Source organism: Rhopalosiphum padi, chromosome 1 (genome assembly GCF_020882245.1).
Source record: "Rhopalosiphum padi isolate XX-2018 chromosome 1, ASM2088224v1, whole genome shotgun sequence".
In the NCBI taxonomy this organism is placed as follows: Eukaryota; Metazoa; Arthropoda; class Insecta; order Hemiptera; family Aphididae; genus Rhopalosiphum; species Rhopalosiphum padi.
Genome location: NC_083597.1, coordinates 21,068,159 through 21,094,697, shown reverse-complemented (window position 1 = coordinate 21,094,697; position 26,539 = coordinate 21,068,159). Strand labels below are relative to the sequence as shown.

The following is a 26,539-nucleotide window of genomic DNA, read 5'->3' as shown; positions in this document are numbered from 1 at the left end:
AGCCGCCATCAACACGTGCGAATTAAAATATTTAAAATTATTTATAACCATATTCAGATAAACTTGCAATAAAGCACCTACTGGTCCTACTGTTTAAAATATCATTTAAATAATTATTCTAGTAGATTTATAAACCAAATGTGTCTTTTTATTAGTATAAAATACCTCTTACAAAAACGATTAAGACCTCAGCTACAGAAAATGTATTCATTATATCCGGATAGCTAATAATATCTTGGTCATTTTACATTTAACTATGCGTTTCAAGATTATATCAATGACTATTGAATTATTTTTTTTCCATCTTTATTACCTTGCACAATTTAAACTATACATAAAAATATACTTAATATATACGATACAACTGATACAAGTAGGCCGTACCAATAATGTTTACTCTCAGTCCTGGCATTTATTCAATTACAGTTTGGTGTTATTTGACTAACCACTTAATTAAATAATAATACAACAGGAAATTTAATCCAATTACAAACAACTTAATAGTATTATATATCGTGGTCCTACACCGACGCATCTTGCAGAACAACGCAGATCGTTGTCGTAGCTCGTAACACAAATATTATTGCCTTTAGGTCGGCTACAACCGACGTTGTAGGGGACAACGACAGGCGAGCAGACTAGAAGTGTTTACAGTAATTTATTAAATATGTTTAATCAGGATTTTCTTTTTTTCTTTTATTACCAAACGTTCATTTTATTGAATAATTTCTAAATATTTTTAATTTTCTTACAATATAATTTACATAGAATAACGATGGTCAAACGATAATCGACATAGATAAATTTTGAAAAATTGTAAGTTTATTTGAGCATGACAGTATTTATTGTGTCAAGTATAGATATTATTAATTTATAATAAGTTAATAAACGGATGAAAAAATTGCATATTCACAAGAATTGGTAGGTTCAATGAATATTTGCGATTTTTCGAGGTAAGTCTACTCATAAAACGATAGGATTAATAGGTATCATAGATAATATACCTATCTAATACATTATTTACATGTGGTTAGAACTATTATCACTTGCCAAATACTCGGCAGAAGACATTTTGCGTTTTGTGATTGTGATTGTTTCTTCTCACGCTGTTTAAAACGGATTTACAACTTGTGTTTGATGTGTATATTATTCGAGGTATTGTGGTTCTCATGTTATACGATATATATGACAAATCGATAATCTGCAAATATCTGGCTGCAACTTGTTTGCGCACATTTTTTATATTTTTCCTGAAAAATCGGAACTCGTTTAGACACATGGTGATATAAAATGTATAACTGGTTTTTGCACACGACAACAATTGTACTTTACCTGTCTATTATATAGATCTGGGGACTAATAAATAGTAAAATCATCGATAAAGAATAAGGAAATATTATTAAATTCTCTACAAACAGTACATCTCGAGAACTTACAGTGTGCGTACATATATTTTGTGATTCTAAACTATATTTACTGAACATTGATTTAGAAATTGGTGAAGTTTTCTAATCGCGATGTGGAAATGTTTGTATTCGTATAAATAATTTTAAATTAACTACGTATCGTTTTTTAAGAAGTGTTCATTTTTATTTTCGTTGTGCTTAGTCTATTTAGGAGGTAGGAAAATGTATGTAAATACTTTTAAACAAGTATTAACATGCACGGTACCTAACTAAATGGTAACTGTACGCAAACAAGTTGTCTTTTTGGTATATTTGTGTGCGAACCAGTACCGCCCAATATCTTACGAGTTTAATCACTAACCGTCAAGTGCGCTGTCCGTTTAAAAAGCCAGAATCTGGATTACAAAGATATAGTACAACCATATAAACATAATATATCGTCGACGACGATCGAGGGTGGCAAATATTGACCTTTTACCCGGATATACACCACATAAACAATGGCACAACTAGCGGGTAAGTTGTGAAAATAAAGATGGAAACTTTCGGGCCCCTGATTTATCGGGGGCCCCCTAATAATGCAAGTGGCTGCTCAGTGGCCAAAGAATAAAAATTGTTGTTTTTCCTATATTTTAATATAAACATACTTATAGCTTTAATGATATTATAAAATTATTATCATGGCTAAATAATAAATGGAGGCCAAAAAGTGTTTTAAATATCCAATTTTCTTCCTATTTATAGAAATTCATTATCACAACTCGACAAGCCATAGCCGATGAAAGGTGGAGTGGTATCGTAAGGGCGGTTACTATTTAAGTTTTTTATTTTAAAGCCTTTTTCAATCAAGATTTATTAATCTATAAAGACAAAATTACATTTATTAATTAAATTAATATGTATCTCTATTATGTATATTTTGTTTTGTATACGTTTTCAGAAAGATGGTATTATTTTGATGCGCTAAATGTTTAAATTTTTAAGGGTTAAAAAACAGTTAGATTGCATATATTATATTAAAATAATTAATAATTAAATTGTGTGCCTAACTAACTAATTGTTTTTTATTTGATAAAACTAGAAAATGTGTTTATTAATTTTTTATTGGATATTGCTTATTTTCTAAAAATAAAGAAGAATTAAACATTAGTCAAGGTGACAATCAGTAGAAAGTATCTAAGTAATTTTATAAAGAACAACACTTGTATTTTTTACTAAATAATATAATTTAACTATAAATAAAGATGATAAGTATATAAAAAAATATACTTTACTTAAATATTTAAATAAATATGTATATTTTATATTTACACATCTGGATTACATTATATTATATGTATACTATAATATATTAACTACCAATAGTTAATTTTCTCTACTATTGTTTTTTCCTCATTATTATGTAAAGCATTTTGTAGATAATTTTTTGCGAAGAGTTCTAAAAATATTAATACTGAATTTAACTTATATAAATTTATAATATTTAAAAAATGTTAGCTTTTAAAATTATTTTTAATTTTATGAAATTATTATCGATGCAATGGTTTTGATTACCTTATGGGAATTGGGAGGAGAGGAAGCCGTGTGCCTTGGATTGTTTAAGGCTATTTACGTTTTTTGGGTAGGGGGCCCCACTTTAGATTTGAATTTAGAGCTTCCAAGTGTCTAGTTGCGCCACTGGCTACAAGTAAATAATAATTATCAATAATTACTTACTATAAATATAAAAACATACATTATCTTAGGCGTTACTGGACGTGCCTCAGGCGTTATCCATATCAACAACTTACAAAACTGATTACATTTTGTTGTTCGCGAAAAATGTTACTATTTTCATTACTCTTTTTAGCATACAAAATTATTGCAAAAACCATTTTTAACGTCGTATAGTCGTATAGTCGTATAGACTTGAACGCAGTCATTACCTCCAAAAATACATGTTCGGTATGTATTCTATAATTTAATATAGTATAAAATATTGAAATAAGTATAAATTACACTGTATTTTTTATAAAACACAACCACTTAAACATGCATAGGTACATCTTTGCACCTATACGCTAGTAAAATAAATATAATATGTCAATAATTCAGATGGTTTCCCTAACAGTATCAAATACTAATTCAAATATCGTCTATGAGCTGACTTTAAATGCGGTATAAAATTTATGTTTGGTGGGCGTAGAGACATAGCTGAAAATAATAATTAATTTAAGTTGTACAATACAGTTACATATAAAATGGAGATTAAAATTTGTTTCATCATTTAATGTGTTTAAAGTCTCTGTGTTTCTTATATAGTAATTTTGATTAATTTTCATATTATTCTAATAAACACGAAAAATGTAATATTTTAATCTTAATGATAACTGATAAGAAATAATTTTATCAGCGATTATTATACCGCATGCTAATTTAATCAGCGTAATTATGTTAGAATTATTATACAATAATAAGTATTACATCCGGTGGATCTTACTAATTGAAACTGCACGAACTATTGATACATCTTATTGTATTCGCAAATACATTTTGTAAACATTAGTTAATTTTTTTGTATGTAAATAAATAGCTTTTATAGTTTATTTAATTTAATATTTTGTACTTACAAATTGTATACTTAATATGATTGATTAAATTAAATTTGTGTTACTTCTCATATTGTTATTTGATAGAAATTAATACAAATGTTTGTTATTTAATATATTAATATTATTATACTGGTCACGTATTCAAATTTTTTCACACATTTCAAAAAACCTATACTTATATTTTATAATAATTACAAATTTTAAAAGTGACTATGACATTATTTTAATTTCAATTTCACTTATGTTGGTTTTATTTTAATTCTTTAAAATATAATTTACATTAAATTGATATTAATTAATCTCAAATGTTTTTAAAATGTGTACATTTCACCTATATTTCAGATTTTTATTTTTCATTTATCTTCCGGTAAAATATAATTTGGAAAATAAAGCTATTAAATATTACACAATATTATTTATATATTAACTACAAGTTAACATATAACTGTAATTTGTTTGTAATGTGTGTTACTACTGTCCACTAATTTGCAACATTTATAGTTGATTAAAGCGAAGAATATTATACCATAGGTCAAACATATTACGATAAGAATATAATGAATACATTTATGAATGTTAAAAATATAGTATAACAATTGTTTTTAGTTCAATAATACATTTCTCGTGGAACGGTTATTTTTCGATCACGCACATATCGTGCGAGCACTGAATATGAAGAAATCGTCAGGACTCAGAGTTGAACTTGAAATACCTGAAAATGTGAACGATGTAGCATTAACCAAAACAAATTTAAAAGGAGATTGGATAAACTTTTTTTTGTTATTACTACTTTACACAATGCAAGGCTTGCCATTAGGCATATCCGGGGCTATGACGATACTATTACAAAGCAAGAAAAATGTGACATACAAAGATCAGGTAAACTACAGTAATAATACAATTATTATATGATTATAATAAATATTAAAATTATTATTTTTGTCAATTATAGTATACCTACCTAAAAAAATTCTCATTTTAACAAATAATATTGTTTAATTTCAGGCAGTATATAGTATAACAAAATGGCCATTTAGCTTGAAACTCTTATGGGCGCCATTAGTAGACGCACTCTATGTACAAAAATTTGGAAGGCGAAAGTCTTGGTTAATGCCTGTTCAATATTTAATCGGTATATAAATCATGTTAAATTAATATTATGTTTATAATAAAAAAAAAAAAATGACATAACAATAATATTTAAATGTGTTGAAACCTGCTTTTAAACATGTTTACTTAAATATACGAGTTAATAGACATTTTAAAATATTATTAACTGAAAAAGTATAATTTTTTCATTAAAACAATAAGGTGACTATTTACTAATTGATAATTATTAAAAGCTCTCATAAACCACAATGGTTAGTATTATTTTAAATCACTAATTATTTCCATTCACCTATATTATAGTATATTGTTAACAGGAATACTTTTTATGTATGCGGCCAGTGACATTGATAATTTGTTACCTGAAACTGGAAAACCAAACATCAAGATTCTGACTTACATTTTCTTCATGATGAACTTCTTAGCCGCCACCCAGGACATTGTAGTGGACGGTTGGGCACTGACGATTTTGAAAAGGTAAGAGTTAATATACATCATTAATCATTATTGTGAGTGTATAAATGACAATAGTTTACTACAATTTTTTTTTATAGGAATAACGTAGGCTATGCGTCTACTTGCAATGCATCGGGACAAACAATAGGTTCTATGATAGGTTCCATGGTACTTATTTTATTTACATCTGAAGAGTTTTGTAATAAATACTTACGAAATACACCTGCTGTGGGTGGCATAGTTTCTGTGAAAAGTAAGTAAGCGATTAATATAATTGATATATAATTGATTGATATAATTCTAATATTTAGTAGTTCCGTTTAAAGAAATTTTTATTAACTACTAATACCACCACACGCGTGGAATGCATGCCTAGTTTAGTTAAAATATAGTAAAACAAATAAGAAAATTAAAAATATGTACACAAAAAAAAATTTAACAGCTTAAACAAGAGTAACATAATTTTTAATTTTTTTTTTTTAATATTGTTTGACTAATTTAAAAGACAAAATGACTTAATTTTTAAATAAACAAACAAACCAAAAAATATCCTAGATCAATAGAAAAACATTTGCTTTGTAGATACATTATACGAACGATAATTTTCAGATATATACGACATACAAATTAAATTTTAGATTCTTGGAATCGAGGAATGTATTAGTTTTACAATGATATACTGATATGTTTTTTATATACACGTGTACCTGCATATTATGTTTTCACTCTGTCATGACATTTTGTAGCAGATATTTAATTCAATTTTTAACACTTAAAAAGTTTTCTGTAAGAAAATTTGATCTAATTGATACGTGATGGGTGATGACTGATGAGTTAAAAGTAAGGAAATACACAAAATGCGTTCAACGTTATGTAAAATCTAAAATCGTGAAAATCAGTTTATGTCAATAATAAAAAAAAACCTGATGAAAATCGATCAGCTTTAGCTTCAGTAGTTGTTTCAACTATTCCTTGTATTGTTATATTCTATGCTTGTATTCTCGCCAAATGTCTAAATATCTCAAAAAAAGCCAAATTATTATGACTTTCCTCCGCTGAGAATTCAAAATACTTATGCAGAGTCTGGTGTCAGTGATGTCACTGTGTCACACTTTCAAGACGTTTTTCAGTGGAATTTCCACATCATCGAAACATATATGCTGCGGAATTGTTTTGTCCGCGCCGAATTTCGGTTCTAGTGCACACTGTATATGTGTTTAAAACACACAATGTTTGGATATCTGCATTCTGCGGAATCCGTAGGTAGATTTTCCGTATGTACCACAAATGTGTCACCATATCACAATACGGAATACGAGACCTGAGTAAACAAGTTATCATACAACATAATAATTTAATAACCTCTCCGACTATCCGTTAAAAATCTTAAGAGCTTTAATTATCACATTAAATATTTTGATGACACTTTAATAGTTTATTGCTACTATATAAATATAGTTTGAAGTTTGTTTATATCAAATTACTTTATACAATAATTATCATTGTAAATCGTAATATGCGATCACCATTACAAGAATTTATGCCTTCTAAATTTCATTATCAAATTTCAAGTATAAATTATTTACTAAATTTATATAACTTACCTATCATTTGATTTTTATAGGCTTATTCTACTGTTGGGGCATAATTTTCATATTAGTAACAACTTTAGTTTGCATACTCAAAAAAGAAAAAGATATTGTATTTGAGGATGATCATGAAAAAATTAATGTGGTTCATAACTATTTATTATTATGGGACATATTAAAGTTACCTAGTATTCAAATATTGTTGATAATAATGATAACTTCGAAGGTAAATATAATCATAATATAATTAAATACATAATACAATAAATAATTTGAATAAAAGCCCATAACTTAACCATAATATAAAAATATCTTAAATTAAACTTGCCATTCGCCAATTTCACACTTACAATTATTGTCATTTTTGTTTTTATCAAAGATTGGATATGCTGTAACTGACAATGTGTCTACCTTAAAACTCGTTGACGCAGGTGTATCAAAAGAAGACCTATCAATGATAGAAACAGTGATGTCTGTAATAAACATTATTATATCATTCGTTATAGGGAAATACACTTCAGGTCCAAAACCGATGAGTTTATACTTGAAAATTGTACCCAGCAGGTAAATATTACAAAGTAAAATTTTAAGATCTAGCAACAATATACGTATTTACTTTATGTGTTATAACACAAAAGAATATCCGTAAAATTAGCAATAATAATATAATAATATTACCGTTTTTGTGAATTGTTGTTTGGTAATCATCAATGACAATATTACAATAATATAATCATTGCAAATTCCGTATACTTGGTACGACCCCCAGATGTTTTTATCAATCATCTACCGCCGACCGATAATAACTATATATTCTATTCAATCTATATTCAATACAATCCGCAGCAGCCGATACCGACTTAAGTGGCCGACATAGTACCTATAACGTGCAAATATTTCGGAGGAATCATGGCAAAACCGCCGCGGACGAATCTTAAGACGGTTATTTTTCGCATTATTCAATTCACTTAATGATAATATTCACGTGAGAATTATTAGTCTGAATATGACACGTGTCATGTGCCCTGTACGTATAAATATAATTTATTTTTCTATCACATAAATATTAATGAACACCCGTGTTTAATCCACATTACAACATAATATTGTGCCTAACCATTAAACAGATAGACAGACAGACAGTATTTCTTTAACCGTCAATATTATTGTAATGCCTCCGTTCACCTACTTCCGAGACCGCGCCGTTTCAAGGCGGACCGCATCATGCATATACAAGTTATCATAGTTGTAATTTGCATCGTACAATATCACTTCACAGTTATTATTGTATACTTAATAATATGATGACTTTCACGACTGGATTGACAAAATTATTTTAATACATTTCCGGCAATATGAGCACAGACTTATGGGCAAATACGCAGAAATCTAACTTAAAAGTTAAAACCCACGTAAAATCTATTAAATAACACTCGATATTAATTTTAGTATCTATTATAATATATATACTATAAAATACATCTATGTATATTTCATATAGAGATTTAATTTATGATTACAATGTACTTTTGAAATATATATTTTTTAGATTGCTTTTGAACATTGCATTTGCTCTGTTTATTTATTATACGCCCAAATTGTTATCACTTAATGGATATGGATATACTTCAATATATTACTATCCACTTCTCATATTTCTATCATCAATACAACAAGTGAGTTAATTTACTTTTAATGTTACATTGTTACTTAACTTGTTAATCGAGTATAATATATAAAGCGTTTTACTCGTGACATCGAAATATTTAATCACCAATTAAAATAAAGATAACTTTTAATTAATTTTTATTAATAATTGATATTTATTAAAATCAGTAAACATGATATAATTAATAATCTTTATTATGTATATATTTTATAGATTCTAATGCACACTATGTTTATATCTACATTAGCTTTTTTTTCTCGAATAAGTGATTATCGTATTGGTTCTACTTACATGACGTTATTGAATACTTTTGCAAATTTAGCATATATATGGACGTCAACTGCTTCATTGGGACTGATTGATGTGTTGTCGTTCAAAGAATGTTCGCCAAATAAATGTACTACACTAAAAAATTCTGAATATGTAAGATATTATACAACTTTAATAATATTATAATTATTCTATAAGATGAACATTGAGTAGGTACAATAGGTTCATACTAGATTATTTTTTGATACCAATTAATAGTAATTAGAACAAATATCTGACAGAATATTATTTCATTGGGTGTTATTTTATTAAATGATGTTAATTTAAGCTAAACTTAAGTATTATTCCTAATTCTTTAATCAGTATCTTGTATTTAAATCTGTCAAATGATAATGATTTTAAATTTTAAAAGAAGAGAATATGGTAGATAATCGGTTTGCTGAATAATAGGTGTTAAATGTAGACGCATCGTTATATATAATAAGGTCCCTAAAACTAATGTCTAATGGACAAGCATAGTAATACATTTTTTTTAAAATTTTTATGAATTATGTCTTTTGTTTATCTGCAGTGATCATCTAATAAACTGTATAGCCAATAGCCCAGCAGATAATACAAAATATCGATAACATAAAATTAAATAGACAAGAGCACTAGGTCATCATCTATGATAACAATTATTATTTGTATTATAACTGCCATTGTGCGTGTATAGTACCAATAATCAAAGCTGGGCATTAATGAGTTAAAAGTTAAAATTAAGTTAAAACGTTAAGTTAATTAACTCATTACATTTTTTTCAGATTAACTTTTAACTTAATAAGTTCCTTTTTTTTTATTAACGTGTTAACTTCAAGTTAATTTTATTCAAAAGTATCTAAATTAAGTTAATTTTTGTCTAAAGAATAATGCAAGAATAATTAAAAAATTTAAGTTTTATTTTAGAAAAACAGGGGTTTTGATAGCTAATTAGTACTGAGATATATCATTTTAAATTTTCCTGGTAATTTTCTTGAGCGTAAAGAAAAACTATCTAATAAACAAAATTATGTGTCCGGAATTTTTTATTTTTGCAAATTAGAAAATTTTAACTTTAAACTAAGTTAAGTTACTTTTAACTTGACGAGTTAACAAAAAAAATATGAGTAACTTTTGACTTAATTTAACTTAATTCTTTTTATAGTAACTTAACTTAACGAGTTAAAAAAAATCGTTAACTTGCCCAGCCTTGCCAATAATATTATGACATGTTTAAAAATCTCCAAATCAATTCAATATTTATAATAGTTGTGAACTGAGGTATCGGTCCAATATCAGGGTTTCTCTCATCATTAAGTAAGTCACAGTAATATAATGTGTTAAATTTTAATAAACTAATCAATCAATGAAAATGAAAAACAATTTTGAGCGAAGATATTCTGTCAGCCTATAATATAGGTAAACTAAGTAATATTAACAATACGGAAGGTTGAATTAATTTTTCCAAAAAACATTATATTCCTTATATTATTAATTATTTTATTATTTTTGATATTAACTTCTGAGTCAATACTGATTTATATCGTAGAACCGTGTGAATAAATTTTCAGTGTAAATAGGCAATATACCTAACACAGTTGACTAGTTGAGTGTTTTAAAAAGTTATTGTGTATTTGTGTATATAAAATATAATAATATACATAAAAGCTTCAAATCACCACAAAAAATATTTTTGAATTACAATAAAATAACAAAAATTGTTATTTTTCGTTTAAATATCTAATTTCGTCCAAATTTGTAAGAATCTGTACTTAATTTTTAAGTTTAAATAATGACAATTGAATATTTATAGTTACAGAATATATTAAAAATATAAATAATTTTGTCAAAATCTAAACTTCAAATACCTATAAAAATTGTGTTTTTGTAATATTAATATTTTTAAATAGCTAAAGTAAAACTTTAAGGAAATTTGTATTAAATTTTCAAATTTTTGACAAAGCAAAAAATGTTTTATTGACATTAATAGAAAAAAATCTAAATAAAAATATAAAATTTCTATAAATTTCTTAAAAAGAATTTAAATTTTTTAAAAATTAAATTATATATATTATAAATTATATATAAATTCATATACTCGAATCTACGATTAATCTTTTATGAATTACAACAAAATAAGAAAATCGATTTTGGCAAAAAATGATTTTGCGTAAAAATTTCAATTTTCTTTATTTTTTCCCCCAATTATTAAGAAAAGTACTCGAAATTGTTTCCTTTGATCTATCAGTTCTCTAGTATCAACTAAATTCATTTATTTAGCAGAAAATATACAGATATCAGATATTGAAAATTTAAGCATTTTTTTCTACTATAAAAAATGTATTCATCAGACACAAAAAATTCATATCATTACAAAATCTATACAATTTTTGCTCCACTCATTCAGAATTTAATTGATATAGAACAAAGATATTTGACTATTTTGATTAAAACGTTAATTAAACAGACTGTAGTGTTAACAAAACTGTGAATAATATTCCAAAAATAAATAATGTTGATAAAACAATTTTCATTTTAACTGTTACCTATTTAATATTAATAACGATTCATTAGGTACTCAATTTTTAATTTATGAATATTTTAATTATAACTAACTATATGTATTATGTTATCTATTTATTTAGCCGTGTTTAATAAGTGAAGACGAGTGTATTGTAACAGTGAATGGTTATTATGTAGAAATGCTTATATGCACTATTATTGGAATAATTTGGTATTTTGCTGCTAAAAATACACTAAAAAAATTTCAAACTATGGATTCTTCTCATTGGCTGGTTAATTTGAACAAAAAAGTATCAGCCAACAGGGAATAAGTAAGATAAAAATAAATGTGATATTAATATAATTTTAATAGTTATTATGATAATTGGAAAAAACGTGAATATTATAATTGTGTTCAAATATGATAATATTTTTTGTTTTAATCTTTTTACGATATATCTATATCGGTACTCGGTAGTAATAACTACTAATAATTTAATATACATTTTGCAGAGAAATGGGATATGTTGCAATAACTGTTATGGGTATGACCATTTGGACGTAACTACTTCGACGCAAGAATTTGAAGACATCTGTTTAGGCATATTTATTTTGAGACATAAAATTAATTTAATAACTCAAAAATTATAAATATTCAAACATATGTTGAGCTTTACTATTTTTAAATATTAACTATGTACGAGTACAATTATTGATATTATTTTTATTTTATCTTAATTGTTTTGTTATACTCTATAGTCTATACGAAAACATATGTTACATAAGTAATGCTAATAAAAATAAAAAATCATACCTGAGACTTGAGAGTGGGACAAGGCTATCTAATTATTGTCTAATATATTAATAAATTACTAGCCCATCAAACCTCTATAACGTGCTATAGAAAAATAAAATCAACTATACCAATTAGCTTGTATTTGTAAGTAAAAAGATAAAGAATTCATAGAAAATAATATATATTATAATATATGTTTATAATATAAAAAAACAAAAGGTTTGATAACATCCATACGTAAATGCACTCAGCCACCACAGTAAGAATATTAAATAAAAATGTAAAATAAATAATGAATTGAGATAGAATATTGATATATATTAATGCATTCGTTTCATTATTAATGGAAATTGATACGTTAAAAAAAATACGAACAGGGCAAAAATAGGACAGGGTCGTACGCAGGTAAATACATTTTAAGAATCAAAACAAATTAAATTATTTTGTAGTGAGATTCGAAAACTGCAGTCTATTTGCATTTATAATCAAAAAAAAAGAAACAACAACTATTATATTAGTTAGTTAATGATTAATCAGAATTGGGTTAACTGATGTTTGCATTTTTATCTTTTGTCAATCTTTTGGTGAGATATGACTCCTTTTGTCTATAACTCGATCCGGAGTTATTAGTAATAGCTCTTCTAATGAATATAGACATATAAATAATTAGTAAGTTCGATAACGATTGACCAAAGAGTAGAGAGTATATTGATTCCGTTGAAATGACCTTCTTACCTGGAAAAAACTTACGGTCATTGACACAGTCAAACTTTTTTGTATGTTGATTTCACCTGCTCACTTATCATATATACTTTATTTAAAATAACTGCAATCTTATATATAAAATTCTCGTGTCACAATTTAGTTATCATACTCTAGAAATAATTTATATGGCAAAACAACGTATCGGGGGTCAGCTAGTATAAACTATAATATAGATATAGGTAACTGAAATGTGTAATTAATTCATAAAAAAATAACATTGTTAAACACTTGAATTAAAATTTGTAGTATACAAATTAATACAGATAAATATTAAACAAGTTCGGTTCGATAAATAATTTCAAAAATGTAATATATCAACAAGTAATTACATTATGTTTTTATAATGTTTATAAGTATATATACATTTATAGGCATATTTTTTCACATTCGCAATTTCGTCATTTGTTATGTTATATGACTTTTATTGCAATACAATAAGTCAATAAATGAAGTGCTCGGCCGAACAACGGGACAAGCGCCAGTCTCGGCATTATTGCGTTTATCGGTGGAATAACGGGGCACGGGTATAATTTATTGTATATGTTCACTATCGCATTGAAATTACAAAAAAATAGATTAAAAGGCAATATTAAGTTAAGTTTTAAGTCGTGGAACAACGTGACACGTATCAAATTGTATCATCTATATTTAATATTATAAATTATAATATGTAACTTAGAAGATACAAAAAACTAATTAATTTAATTCCAATAAATAATATTCCAATTTTATTTTATATAATGGATTTATTAAACAAAATAAATACTAATTAAGTTTGAAATAGGTCTCCTAAAAAATTGTAAATAAATATAAAATTTACAAATTATTTTAGACGCGTCTAAATAAATAAAACTTTCGTACTATACATTTATTTTTATTTTGAATATTTTATGATAAAACGACTGTATACCTGTATTATAAAAATTTTAAATCACCCTGTATAGTTTAAGTATTATTTTTAATTTAAAAAAAAATGTATATTTTATACAACATTAGTTTGTAGCGATTGTTGAAATAAACATCCTTTAGTTTAGGATTTAATTATAGTTAACTGATTATAAATTACAATTAAGTTATTAGTTATTTTAGGGTGGTGATTTTCTTTTTAATGTCTATATAGTATTATTGTAGCATAAACTTTAACATATAATATAGTTTTTTCCTACATTATTATTTATATCAATAATAATAATAGACATATTTAAATGATTTATATTTAAACAAATAACACGTACTTACCTATTAAGTTGTATAATACCTAATACATTGTATCTTTATTATTTTCTTGCCGTACACGCATACCTTGTCAGTACTATAAATAAAGTTATGTAAAAAATGTAAATTTCATAATTAACAAACTACATTAAATTTATTTTATTAATCCGAAAAAAAGAAAATGTTAACATTTTATTCAAATGGGTTATTTTTTCTCTCCTGAACAATCTGTAACTTTATAGTTACTTGAAATTGCAGCAACCATAACTGTTTAAACTCAATCAAAATTATGTATCTTCATAGTGTAGATTTTGAAAAAGTTATAGTAATCTATTAATATTAATATAATTTTTGGCATTATAATTAATTGCAGTTATTAAATATTTATATGATGGTTTAAAATATTGAAATATTATACGTGTTAAAAATTTTAAAAATCTATTATATTGTACCTACGTTAATCTGGACAGTGATTGCTTCCATAATATTTATATTTTAAATGTATTAAAAACCAAATGATTAAAAATATTTTATCATTCCTGAGGGAGGTCGTTTTGATGTTTTTGCTAACAATACCACAAGGAGGTCCCTTGAGTTGAAGTTATTTTTAAACCAATTGATTGGCATTACTCCAAGCCAACGAATGTGGATCACAGGCTGTTCTAAAACATATAACATGTTTTGATTTTTCGGCTTTCGTTTAACACGCATACTTTATTCATCATCGAGTTGACTGCATCAGTATTACTATTTTAATATTTTCGTGTGTGCTGTTGTATACATCAAATAATATCATGGACACCCCTAACCACGGATCCGTTAAGGTATGATTATGTGATACATTTTTAAATTATATACTACAACTCAACAAAAGCATAATAATTAGTAACCAATATACAAAATTGTTAAAGAATTTCATATTTTAAAAATCTTAACAATTTCCAATCGTCTAACATTTCATCGGTTTTATAATAACTCGAATTTGTGTTTCTTTTGTAGGTTTCTGTTAAACTAATCCCTACATTTAAATAAGCGTGTACAATAAATTTGTTAATTTAAGAATTGTTTTTATTTACTGTTGTAAAAATGGCAAATGTTTTATAGGATATGGGAGATATTGGAGAAGTTTTACGTGACGTGACTGATTTATCACCTGAAGATTTGAAAAAACAGAATAGAAACCTACAGAAATTTTTAGTTAAAGTGATTGATATGTTAAAAGAAAAGGCCGATCGATGTGTCACACAGGAAAAACATATTGAAGCGCTCACGTTACAAGTTTGTGTGATATTAATCGAATATTATAAAACAATTATACATGAAAAGTATTAAAAATAACACATATTCATAATAATAATATAATATTTGCAGTTATATATGTCTATCCACCAACAAATTACAATGTCTACACCATAAATTTTAGCCACATCCTTCTGAAGCTATAAGATTTATACGTAACTTACTATTATTACACCTAATAGAAATTTACTAATTTTTCTACTATTAAAAAATACATATAAATTATTATTAGGTAGCTCAATGAAATGGTTATTTCAATTTTTTTTGAAATACCAAACACGATAATAGTTTTTTTTTTAAATATTAAAATAAATAATTAAAAAATACTATGAATTTTAAAAAAATTCACTGACAACGCGTTGAGATATTTGGTATATTGTTACATAATAATAAACCACGTAATTAAGTCTATTTTTTTCTGCAGACGACTTCATTGAAAGAAGTTGTGGACATCACAAAACACATGTTGGCTATTCGTAACACAGAAGTGAATCGTATGACAGAAGATTTGGAAAGTCTTCAAGGCAAAATCAACGAAGAGAGAACTCGTCACAGTGCAATAATTGAAAAAATGAATTTAGCCGCTAAGTAAGTTTATAATTAAAATAATTACAGACGAATCCATTAGAGTATTACACGATGCATCACGAGTAAATTGCATTATAATTCAACTTTGTTGTTTCGTTTGCTTTTGAAAATGAAGCTTATAATCATATTAATATATTATCAAATTAATCAACGACCTTTTTTTTTAATGTGTTCATAAATGACCACATTAGACAATTTATGCATAGTATATGAGTACATAATTAATAGTAGGTAAGATTTAAACAGTCAAATATATTAATAATAATATAATTTTATAAAGCCAATATTTTCGATGAACATTTTTATCTTTATCAACCTATTCAACCTATATAATATACTTAAAACCTTCAATTTTTATTACATATTAATAAGTAATAAAATGTATTATAAATACTATTACTAATTGTATATTTTATAACCAGTGGCAATAGATAATATATAATATATTGTATAAGTGTTTACAGTAGGTATATAACATAAATAAAAAAAATTATCACAGCATACAATTTTAAAAGCTATGCTTGTGCAGCATTTATTTACTTGTATTAAAAATGTACTTTAGTTTTAACACACATCGATAACAAAACAACAGTTATCTTGTTTAGAAAATCCTATGCACATCAATACTATCAGATTTCTTGAAAACATATATCTCAATAACAAATACGATATACCTATTTATAATTTGTGTATTCTTATGAAAAAATGTTATGATTTTTCAGGTTAAATGATGAACTCAGATCTGAATATAAACAACAATCTGAACGTTTTGAAAATATGCGCGTTAAGTACGACGAAAAGTTTTCAATACTTTCGGAAGAAAATAAAAGATTACAAGATGCACAACCCACCGAAACGACTGATTGAAAAGCTTTTTCTAACTATCTATTTTTAAATGTACGTAAGCAATAACTATTATTTAACATTTAACTAATATATAATTATTTATTGTTCTACAAAAAAAAAAACTGTTGTATAACAATTATTACAAGAGAATAATTTCCAAAACAATAAAAAAAAAAAATACAAAATTATAAAATCTATAATAAAATAAATTCACTTGACGATCTTGAGCACGATATCAAATAACCAGATGACCGTGATCTTGATCCATTAAACACAATTTATAAGATTATCAATTTGGATATCTATATGTTATTTATTTAATGTTTTGAATGTATAATGTATGTATATAATGTAATATGTATGGAATCAATATAATTATATCGGTATAGGATAGATAATATAGACGAATAGATGGCGAATCACTTACCTTTATTATATTAATATCTAGCTTAAAATAATGAACTATTTCAGTTCAATTTTAGAATCATAAAACCAATAGAAAAATATAATATTGTTTCCACAATTCCACACTATAAATAACTATTCAACATGAACATGTTTTTAAAAAATTATCATGATTCTATTTATCAACTACATATTTTAAACAATATCGAATATATACAATTACGAAATATCTAGTTATTGAAAGCATGATAATTCTTATAAATGTTAAATTATTGTATATTTAATTTTCCATTGCATAGTATGTATAATTAATTACATTTATATATATTTGTTATATTTATGAAAATATATACATTTTAATAGGCTGGTTGTTTTTTCATCTTTTTTAGAACACGGAAGTAACCAAATATATTTGCTAATATACAAACCAAAGCTAATATCACCATGTCTGAATATAATTCACTACTTATATAACCATACTTTCTTAATACTGCTTTTCCGCTGTTCAAACAATTAGTAACATCAACACACGCTACAAATATACAAAACATATCGTTATTGAAAAGAAATTTCCTGAAACTGGATCATAAATTATCAATTAAATATACTCACGTAAAAATTTAATTCGGTCCCAAAATAAAACTGATGCTGTTTCACAACCAAGGAAGAACAGCGAAAAGTATCTTAGAGAATATATCACTTTTGGTAAAGACCTAATTTTTAAATATTAAATTATAAATATATACTAGCTAGCTTATACTAATAACTTTAAGGAATTATTATAAACTGAAAATAAACTTACATAAATGATAAATAAGCACCACTGAGAGGTAATGACAAAAAGTCGTACAGTGTTGCAAATATCATAGTGTTTTCTAGATAAGTAAAATATGCTGACAACAAACTTCCTGTAATGACAATAATATAAATATAATAATTATTGATAGGTATAATAATAAGTAATAAAATATAAAATACATTTATTTATTACTATTATTATAATTAGGTATTAATTTATACTTCACTTTATTTTGTACAATTTTCAAAATATTTTTATTTTTAATTAATACGTTTGGGTATAAATATATGAAAATGTCTTAGTATTGTACTATTGGTCTATACAGTTTGTATCAAAACTTTCGTTTTTAAATTGCAATCGGTATTATATATTATTAAGTCAAGTATAATTACCATATGAATAGGCTGCAAACGCTAATAAATAAAACGACAATAGTTGCAAGCTACTCTGATCAGCACCAACAATCCAAAACGCAGAAACACAGTAAAATAACATTTTTATCATTATCCAAAAAACCTATAAGATAAATATTTTTATACTATAGTTATTATGTATAAATGCAAATTTATCACGTTATCGCGTTGCATACCACTATCACCAATTCGGACAAAAAATATGCACTCAATGGGTATACTTTATTGTGAATTTCTCGGTGGACAATTGCAAATTTAACTTGATATAATGGGATAGCAGAATAACTGAAGTGGAACACATAGTTAATGACAAATATCAACCAAAATCCTTCCCAATTTTGTACTGCTTTTGTATCAAACTGCAGGTTTGCAAATGGAGCAGAAATAATGATACCTAAAAACTATAAACATAATAAATACTATAAAAAAAAAACCATTTATAACATTTGTATTTCTAAATAAAATTTTAACAAAAAAAAAATATGTACAAATACTTAAATACCTAAACTAAACTAATTTGTTACGAACGTTCTCATAGCCATTGATGGGGACTTTAGTTAATGCACAGTATAAAATTTAAAATTTTTAATAAATAACTATGCGTTTTGTGTTTTCACTTTTATGTTGTGAGTAAATTTTGAACAAGTTATATATTTTTGTTTAAATTAATGCACTCAAAAATTAATAATAAATATTTTCACGACCTATTTATTGGTGGTAAGTAAGAACTTTGTCCAAATAAAATGTATCGAATTAAAACCAGTTTTTTACCTGTTTTAATATAATAGTTCAATGATATTATTTATTGGTAATATTATACATCTATATAATATGGTTCACCAAACATGCTCGTTTTACTTTATTTAAATAACTAAAACCGTTAAACGAAAAATCCTTATTTTTCTTATAAATTTCCAATTAAATAAAAATTTGATTTCCTAATATAAATATAATGTGGCTTTACGCAAAACTTTTTTAAATTCTTCTAATGATAACTTATGAGAAATCTATTATAATAGATGTTTAAACCTTATGACTTACGTATTAAAACTAGCACAAAAAACTCAAAATATTTATAAATTATAAAATATCTAAAAAATATTACTTTAAATAATTAGTTTGTAGAGATGGTTATTAATTTTTTATTAACAACAAAAATGGCATTTTATTAAAAACTAATGTTGTATCAATATCCCATTATCCGGTTATTTTTCTTCCCTAATTATTTTGAAAACTACTTTGAATTTATTACTTTTGATCTCGTTAAGTTCAAACAATATCCAATTTGTTAACAGACACCATCCTCAGCATTGTAGATTAAAGAATTTATCTATTATAAAAACTTTTCTCTGACAATAAAACAAATACATATTGTAAAATCAATAAATTCATACTTCACATCGCTACGCCCAGAATCTAAAATATAAATATATTTTCCTAACAATCACATTTGAATACTGTTTATGTAAATTATTATTATTATTTTTTTTTTTTAATTATACATTTAAAAAAATTATATTTTTATGAAAACCTGTGTTCAGCACATTTTAATAAAATTAAGCTATTTTTACACTATACATTATATAAATTGTGTTGATTGTGCTTAAAAATGTTTTTTTAAAAACTTAATAAATTGAACATAATATTAATGAAAAAAACTATTAGGTTTTAAGTAATATTACCCAAATAGTTCCCAGTTCCAGTAGATGATTTTTGTAATTTCTTGCAAAACATTTGATAGATCTATTAAAAACCAAATTAAACTGTGTTGGCCATGTTGGTTTTTGCCTAAATAAAAAAAATAATAAGATCATGATAACTTTCTTTTTTAATATTTTTATTTAATTATTTATTATAGGTTTATATTTTAATTTTTCAGTATATTTAATCTTCAATATAAAATACTTATTTATTACTATTATTTACAACACTTGACCCAACTCATTATAATTATAAAATAATTATGATAAATGTTAAAGCACATAATAACATACGTTTACTTACGTTTCTAAGTTTACTATTTGTTGAGGATCAAATTTAGTCTGAAATATTGTAAATAAATACATAATTCATAAAATATTATGCACACTTATTTCTTAAACTAATTATGTTTACTTGATTGTTAAATAAATCATAATTTAAATCCATTTGTTGATCTGATGATGTTAACTTGCACATTTCTTTTACGTTTTCTTTCACTTTTTCATTTTCAGAATTAAGAATAGAAATCACAAAGTCAGCTTCATTGAACATATCCGGGCATTCATAATTGAACCTAAATCATATTAAACACATTTAGTTTTAATGAATTATCGTTACTTTTAAAAGTTGAAGCATACTTTTGGAATAACTGATGGACCATTGTGACAGGTCCTTGATATGCTAATAATCCATTTGATAACAATAATACATCATCGAATTTTCCAAATACACCAGACGCTGGTTGATGAATGGTACATATCACAATTTTACCCATTCGTGCGACACTTTTTAAAGTGTTTACAATGTGTGCGGCAGAGTAACTGTCTAGACCTGTTGTTATTTCGTCACAAAACAATATAGGTGGATTATTTAATAATTGAACTGCGAGAGCGATTTTTTTCCGTTCTCCTCCGGATAAAAACGATATTCTCGTGTTCAAGAACTTAGTCATGCCCAACGTGGAAACTATTTCATCGATGTGTTCTTTTAATTCTATTTTAGTTGTTTTTCGTGATACTTTCAAATTGGCCTTGAAACAGCAAGATAAACATAAAGTAAAAAATTATTTTTATAAAATTTAACAATGCTATTTTAATACCATCAGAGACAAGTGTTCCAATGCTGTCAACTGATCAAAACTGATATCTTGTTGAGGAACAAAACCAGATATCTTAATCATGACTTCTTCAGATATTGGTTGTCCGTTGAGTAATAATTCTCCTTCAAAATTTCCTAAAAATAGATCAATAATAAACATCTAAAGATAAAACCACTTGAACAGAAACTCCTTGCTTACCTTTAGTTCGGTGACTTATGGTTGCCATCAATGTAGTTTTTCCTGAACCACTAAATGAAAAAATTATATAATAATAAAAAAATAATATTTACGTATATTACAATGAATGAATGATATACCTTGGACCCATTATTCCAAGAAGGTTTCCACATTGTACGTTCCCACTAACTGAAAATATTTAAAACATTAATTAGTAAATACGTGATATTTACAAAATATTATATTGTTTTGAAAAGTAATAATAACAAATTAAATACCTATGTGTTTCAATTCACAGAAATTAATTAATCAAAAATTTAAGTAAGTTTTAAATATTAGATAACTAAAATAAATTAAAATTAAATTATATAGTTTAATTTAATGAATATTTTCTAATCAAAATAATAACATTATTTTTATCAATGTTCCTTTTGAATGCCGCTATTTAACGTTATCTATCTTCATAAATCAATATATTACTTATATAAAAAATAATGCAATTATAATAATTAAGACTGCAATCATATTATTTTATCGTTAGACAATATATTAAGTGATTTCATATCAATCTAACAGATTTGACGGAATCCCCGAGTCTATGAAATATGAGTCTAGTAGAGTATTATATTACGAACTAAGGTTAAACGTTTTTATTATTAACAGGTATTGAAATGTTGATGATTAATAAAATTTGGTTAGATATTGCTATATAGTAGAAAATTAAATGTTAAAAAGACATACCAAAAGTTAAAAATATTTCGAAGTACATTGCAAAGCCCCAGTTATTGAGAATAAGGGAAGATAGATTATACAAAAATAAAATAATCTTTAATTTATTTAATATTTGAAACGTTTAATGGCATATTTATATATGATACAATTGCTAAGGAAAGCACGTCGACCAATTATATCTCTGGTTTTCTAACGTAATATACAGTTCAATAGTTTATAATTCTAAATTAAATATAAATAACCATTACTTATTAGTCATATTATGTTTTCCAATTAAATTAAATACAGATTATATTCCATTACTAAAAAGTCTTAAAAAATTAACTCATATATTATTAAAAATTAAGATAAATCCTGGCTACTTTTTAAAAAATATTAGATAAACGAAAAAGTAAAAAATATGATCTATTTAACGTCGGTAAAAAAAACATCACATATTATGTACCTATCTATATTATTATTTATTACGTTATTTATGGTTACCATTTTATTTTTCAATCAGTGACGTCATTTCAGATTTTACCAGACTAGGCAAAAATGTTGATCGGCTCTTTATAAATAATATATTTTGATTCCTCCCAGTGTGGTTATTGCTTTTTACAATGTAGGTAATTCCCCTAACCTATTGAAGTGTTGACATGTTAAGGTCCAATTACAAAAACAAATATATATATCATGTATTTTGATAACATTATTTGTTGGGGGAAGGAGAGCACAGTCAGAATACCAAATCATAAAAATCTTTAATATATTAAATCACCTCTTTTATTCTACAACAATGCATTTATTCAAATTATTCTGATTTTTGGAATTTATTAGTTCCTATATAGTTAAAAACCAAATTTAAATAATTTAATTTAGTATAACAATAATATTCATTAGGGCCATAGTGTATACTTAAATGTTAATTTTTATTTCAAATCATTATTATAGATGCCTTATTTTACTGTAAATTATTAATCAGATAATTTTTTTTAAATTATTTAATTTTAATTAAACAATTCGTTCGAGTTTCACAGTTATTAAACCTTGTATACTATAAAAATTAAAGCACTAAATGATGGTATTCATATTATACGAAGATTTTTATACATTATAAGATGGATTAATTAAATAATATTAGTTAATGCAACTTTTGTTAACATATCCATGTGATACCCTATTATACTTAAAACATTAAATTAAAAAGTCACAAACAAATCGTTCGATTTAAATGTATTAATATAAAAAAAAAATTATTTACTTAACAATTTACAATATAAAAAAGTTAGTTCCCATTTAAAAAAAACTTTAATCGACATAAAACCCTCATAAAATCCCATGAAAAGTCTAAGTATTTAAAAATATTGTTTTTATATGTACTCTTATAACTTAAAAAATCAGAAATTGAACAAATGCTTAGCAAATCAAAGTAAAAGATGTAGCTGAGAATTTTTGATGATCACCCTTTACAAATTACTTAATATACAATACAGAAGTCTAATCATATAATTTAAATACACAGTTAAATTAAAAAAATTATTGATATTATATGTAAATAAAATCCTGTAACCTTCAAATTTAAAATTTAAATTGATCCTTGTAAGTTGTAATAGACCAGTGTTATACTCTATTTTAGTTATTATTGAATAAACTATATAGTTAATGTGTTATATTAATATAACTATCCAAATTGTTATTGTTTTTACTTGTATTTCATTATAATTTAAAAATCAACATCTGTACTTTTGCTCCCATTGGTAATTATGTAAACAAATTAATTAAACACAATCCCCGGCTTAATATAATTAAATATAAATTAGGAAAACAAATATTTTTTAAACATTGTATCTTTATTTGTAATATTACTAATAATAGGTAAATGTTATTATTTGTTGTTACAAAATCTCAATAATTTAAATAACTTATATACCTACAACAAAATATAATTATTATTATTTATTGTCGTGTATTATTAAATTTTCAATATACAGTGAAACCTCCCTTAACGGACTCCTCTAAATAGCAGACATTTTTTGGAAAACGGGGACATTTTCACTACTTTTCTATAGGAATACCTCTACATACCGGACACTTTAATAGCATTTTAACTTTTGATTTTAATCATTTCTATCGTAATTTTGTTGAATTGGAAAATGTATTAACATTCGAAATTACTTCGAGTCAAAATACGAATCAATCAAAAGTAACTAATTTTTTTAATATATGTTAGTTTTAATTTTTATATTATCAATTATTTTATCTTTTTACCTTTGCATTTTTAAAAATACATAAAAATGATTAAAATAAAAATAAATTAAATTTATTATGTATACTTATGGATATGTGTAAATAACTTTAATTAGATAAATCAATATTTAAATTATAATTACATTTTTTTATTTCTCTAATATTATATTTCTCCCTCTAAATACCGGACACCTCCAAATAGCGGATAACATTTCAGCAACCGAGATGAGTGTCCGGTATTTAGAGGTTACATTGTATTTGCATAAGTATTAACAAAATGTCTTTATCAGATTTATAAATAGGTATTACACATAAAATATTATTTATTGATGAAAATTTATGTGCAAATATGGCATGTTGGATATGGCACTGTGGGTGGATAACGCTGATATAAATATTGAACATACTATAGGTACCTACCTACTTTTGAGCCTACTTATTATTATATTATTTCCTTGTTTGAAGTATACCTTTATATTTAATATATAAACTTGACTGCTACATGTCTAATGCAGTAATGCCTATACAATATATTTATATAACGACTCCATATCATCCCATTCCCATACCGTTACAAATATTTTTAAATATATATTTTTTTTAATTTAAAGACGGCGTAAGTATGCAATATTCTGATACCAGCCAAGAGCTAATATTTCATATTCACCGTTGTGTAGTATTTGCTTGTATGAGGTTTTCGTTCCCCGGAAAAAAGTTTTGGTAGTTTGTTTCACATGTACATTAATTTTTTTCCAAGACAACACCAAATGTCCGTGTACATACTTCTTCGGCATTTGATGTTCAGCCGTGCTGTCCCAATCGTTCCACATCTCATTGTATCGCAAATCCAGCGTTCGGCTCTAAAAAATAAATATTAATGATTGTCAAGCCTATATGGACATTGGCTTATGATTGATAATGACGTAGTCGCAAGTATTCAATAGTTCATAAAAAAAAAAAAACAATTAAGTGCAAATGTATTGTTTTTAAAACTTAAATAGTTTTTTTTTTTATTATACTAGGATGCTGACAACAATTATTTTTAAGTATAAAAACAGAGATAATTTAATTCATTGTTTAATAGGATAAACCATAGATTATTGTACAATATAACGTAATAAACACTCACTTGCAACTTCGTGCCAAACATGTTTAACAGCCTATGGTGCAATAAAAAATATTATATATCGAATAGTAATCGGTGAGATGAACTCACTGCCGGAGCTCCAGCTCAACTGGCGTCTATGAGCATCTCTCTATAGAACGATTAACCGCAGTATACCTATAATATTTTATCCGCTCGGCCGGTCTTACCACCACTATACATATTTCTAATATTAACGTAGAGCTATACGAATGTCGCATAGCCGCTTGTACGGTAAATAATATAGACATGGTTAACACTAACTATATATGTGTAGTGAATGCGTAGGGAAACCGGTTTGTAGAGGTCAATCCGGGAGATAAACTCACTCCAAATCACATTTTTGAATAATTATTTTTAATTTACTATTCATAGATATTTGTATTTACAGTTTAAACGTGGTGGTTATGAGTTTAATTGTGCTGCTATCGTTACGTAAGTTTTACGCGATTAATTTCAGTATCTATCATGACGTATTTTTATGTTGACATCGTGCCCACCGTGTTGTTACTCGTGGTTTTGGACAACATCGAACCTTCCAGGATTTTTAAAAAAAAAACGAATTATTTGCACAAGCACGTTTTGTGTCAATAGCTTAGTTTAATTGTGTAAAATATTCGAACATTGTAAATATTTATTGCGTTTCGTTATTGTATCTTTATCACAGGACAACTAATGAGTTTAACTACATTTTATAAAATATTTATAAATTAAATTAAACCA

At 25.3% G+C, this 26,539-nt stretch overlaps 3 protein-coding genes across 7 annotated transcripts; 2 read left to right on the top strand and 1 right to left on the bottom strand.

The window, feature by feature from the left end:
* The first annotated feature begins 565 nt into the window (after positions 1-565).
* Positions 566-12,454, top strand: LOC132917132 (acetyl-coenzyme A transporter 1-like). 4 transcript variants are annotated; one of them, XM_060977716.1, is made up of 11 exons: positions 566-816; positions 4,604-4,876; positions 5,003-5,129; positions 5,422-5,581; positions 5,659-5,813; positions 7,185-7,375; positions 7,529-7,713; positions 8,699-8,825; positions 9,032-9,241; positions 11,752-11,940; positions 12,122-12,454. In XM_060977716.1, exons 2-10 carry the CDS (start codon positions 4,670-4,672, stop codon positions 11,938-11,940), a joined length of 1,551 nt encoding a protein of 516 aa, XP_060833699.1. In that variant the 5' UTR covers positions 566-816; positions 4,604-4,669; the 3' UTR covers positions 12,122-12,454. The 4 variants fall into 4 exon arrangements, with proteins under 4 accessions (XP_060833699.1, XP_060833702.1, XP_060833700.1 ...); XM_060977719.1 differs by lacking the exon at positions 566-816 and adding an exon at positions 866-953; XM_060977717.1 differs by lacking the exon at positions 566-816 and adding an exon at positions 1,467-1,922.
* A 2,594-nt stretch (positions 12,455-15,048) lies between these two features.
* LOC132923723 (uncharacterized) lies at positions 15,049-21,072 on the top strand. 2 transcript variants are annotated; one of them, XM_060987682.1, is made up of 5 exons: positions 15,049-15,208; positions 15,489-15,662; positions 16,108-16,271; positions 16,994-17,168; positions 20,948-21,072. In XM_060987682.1, the coding sequence occupies exons 1-4, from the start codon at positions 15,179-15,181 to the stop codon at positions 17,136-17,138; spliced, it is 513 nt and encodes a 170-aa protein (XP_060843665.1). In that variant the 5' UTR covers positions 15,049-15,178; the 3' UTR covers positions 17,139-17,168; positions 20,948-21,072. The 2 variants fall into 2 exon arrangements, with proteins under 2 accessions (XP_060843665.1, XP_060843657.1); XM_060987674.1 differs by lacking the exon at positions 20,948-21,072 and having other exon boundaries at positions 16,994-17,887.
* LOC132923716 (protein scarlet-like) lies at positions 17,775-25,956 on the bottom strand. Its single transcript, XM_060987661.1, has 14 exons — positions 25,802-25,956; positions 25,340-25,532; positions 21,852-21,900; positions 21,733-21,782; positions 21,535-21,668; positions 21,074-21,465; positions 20,850-21,009; positions 20,739-20,776; positions 20,417-20,522; positions 18,911-19,135; positions 18,714-18,837; positions 18,325-18,430; positions 18,135-18,235; positions 17,775-18,054 (listed from the first exon to the last, which is right to left on the bottom strand). The coding sequence occupies exons 1-14, from the start codon at positions 25,820-25,822 to the stop codon at positions 17,879-17,881; spliced, it is 1,875 nt and encodes a 624-aa protein (XP_060843644.1). The 5' UTR covers positions 25,823-25,956; the 3' UTR covers positions 17,775-17,878.
* Between the last annotated feature and the right edge of the window lie 583 nt (positions 25,957-26,539).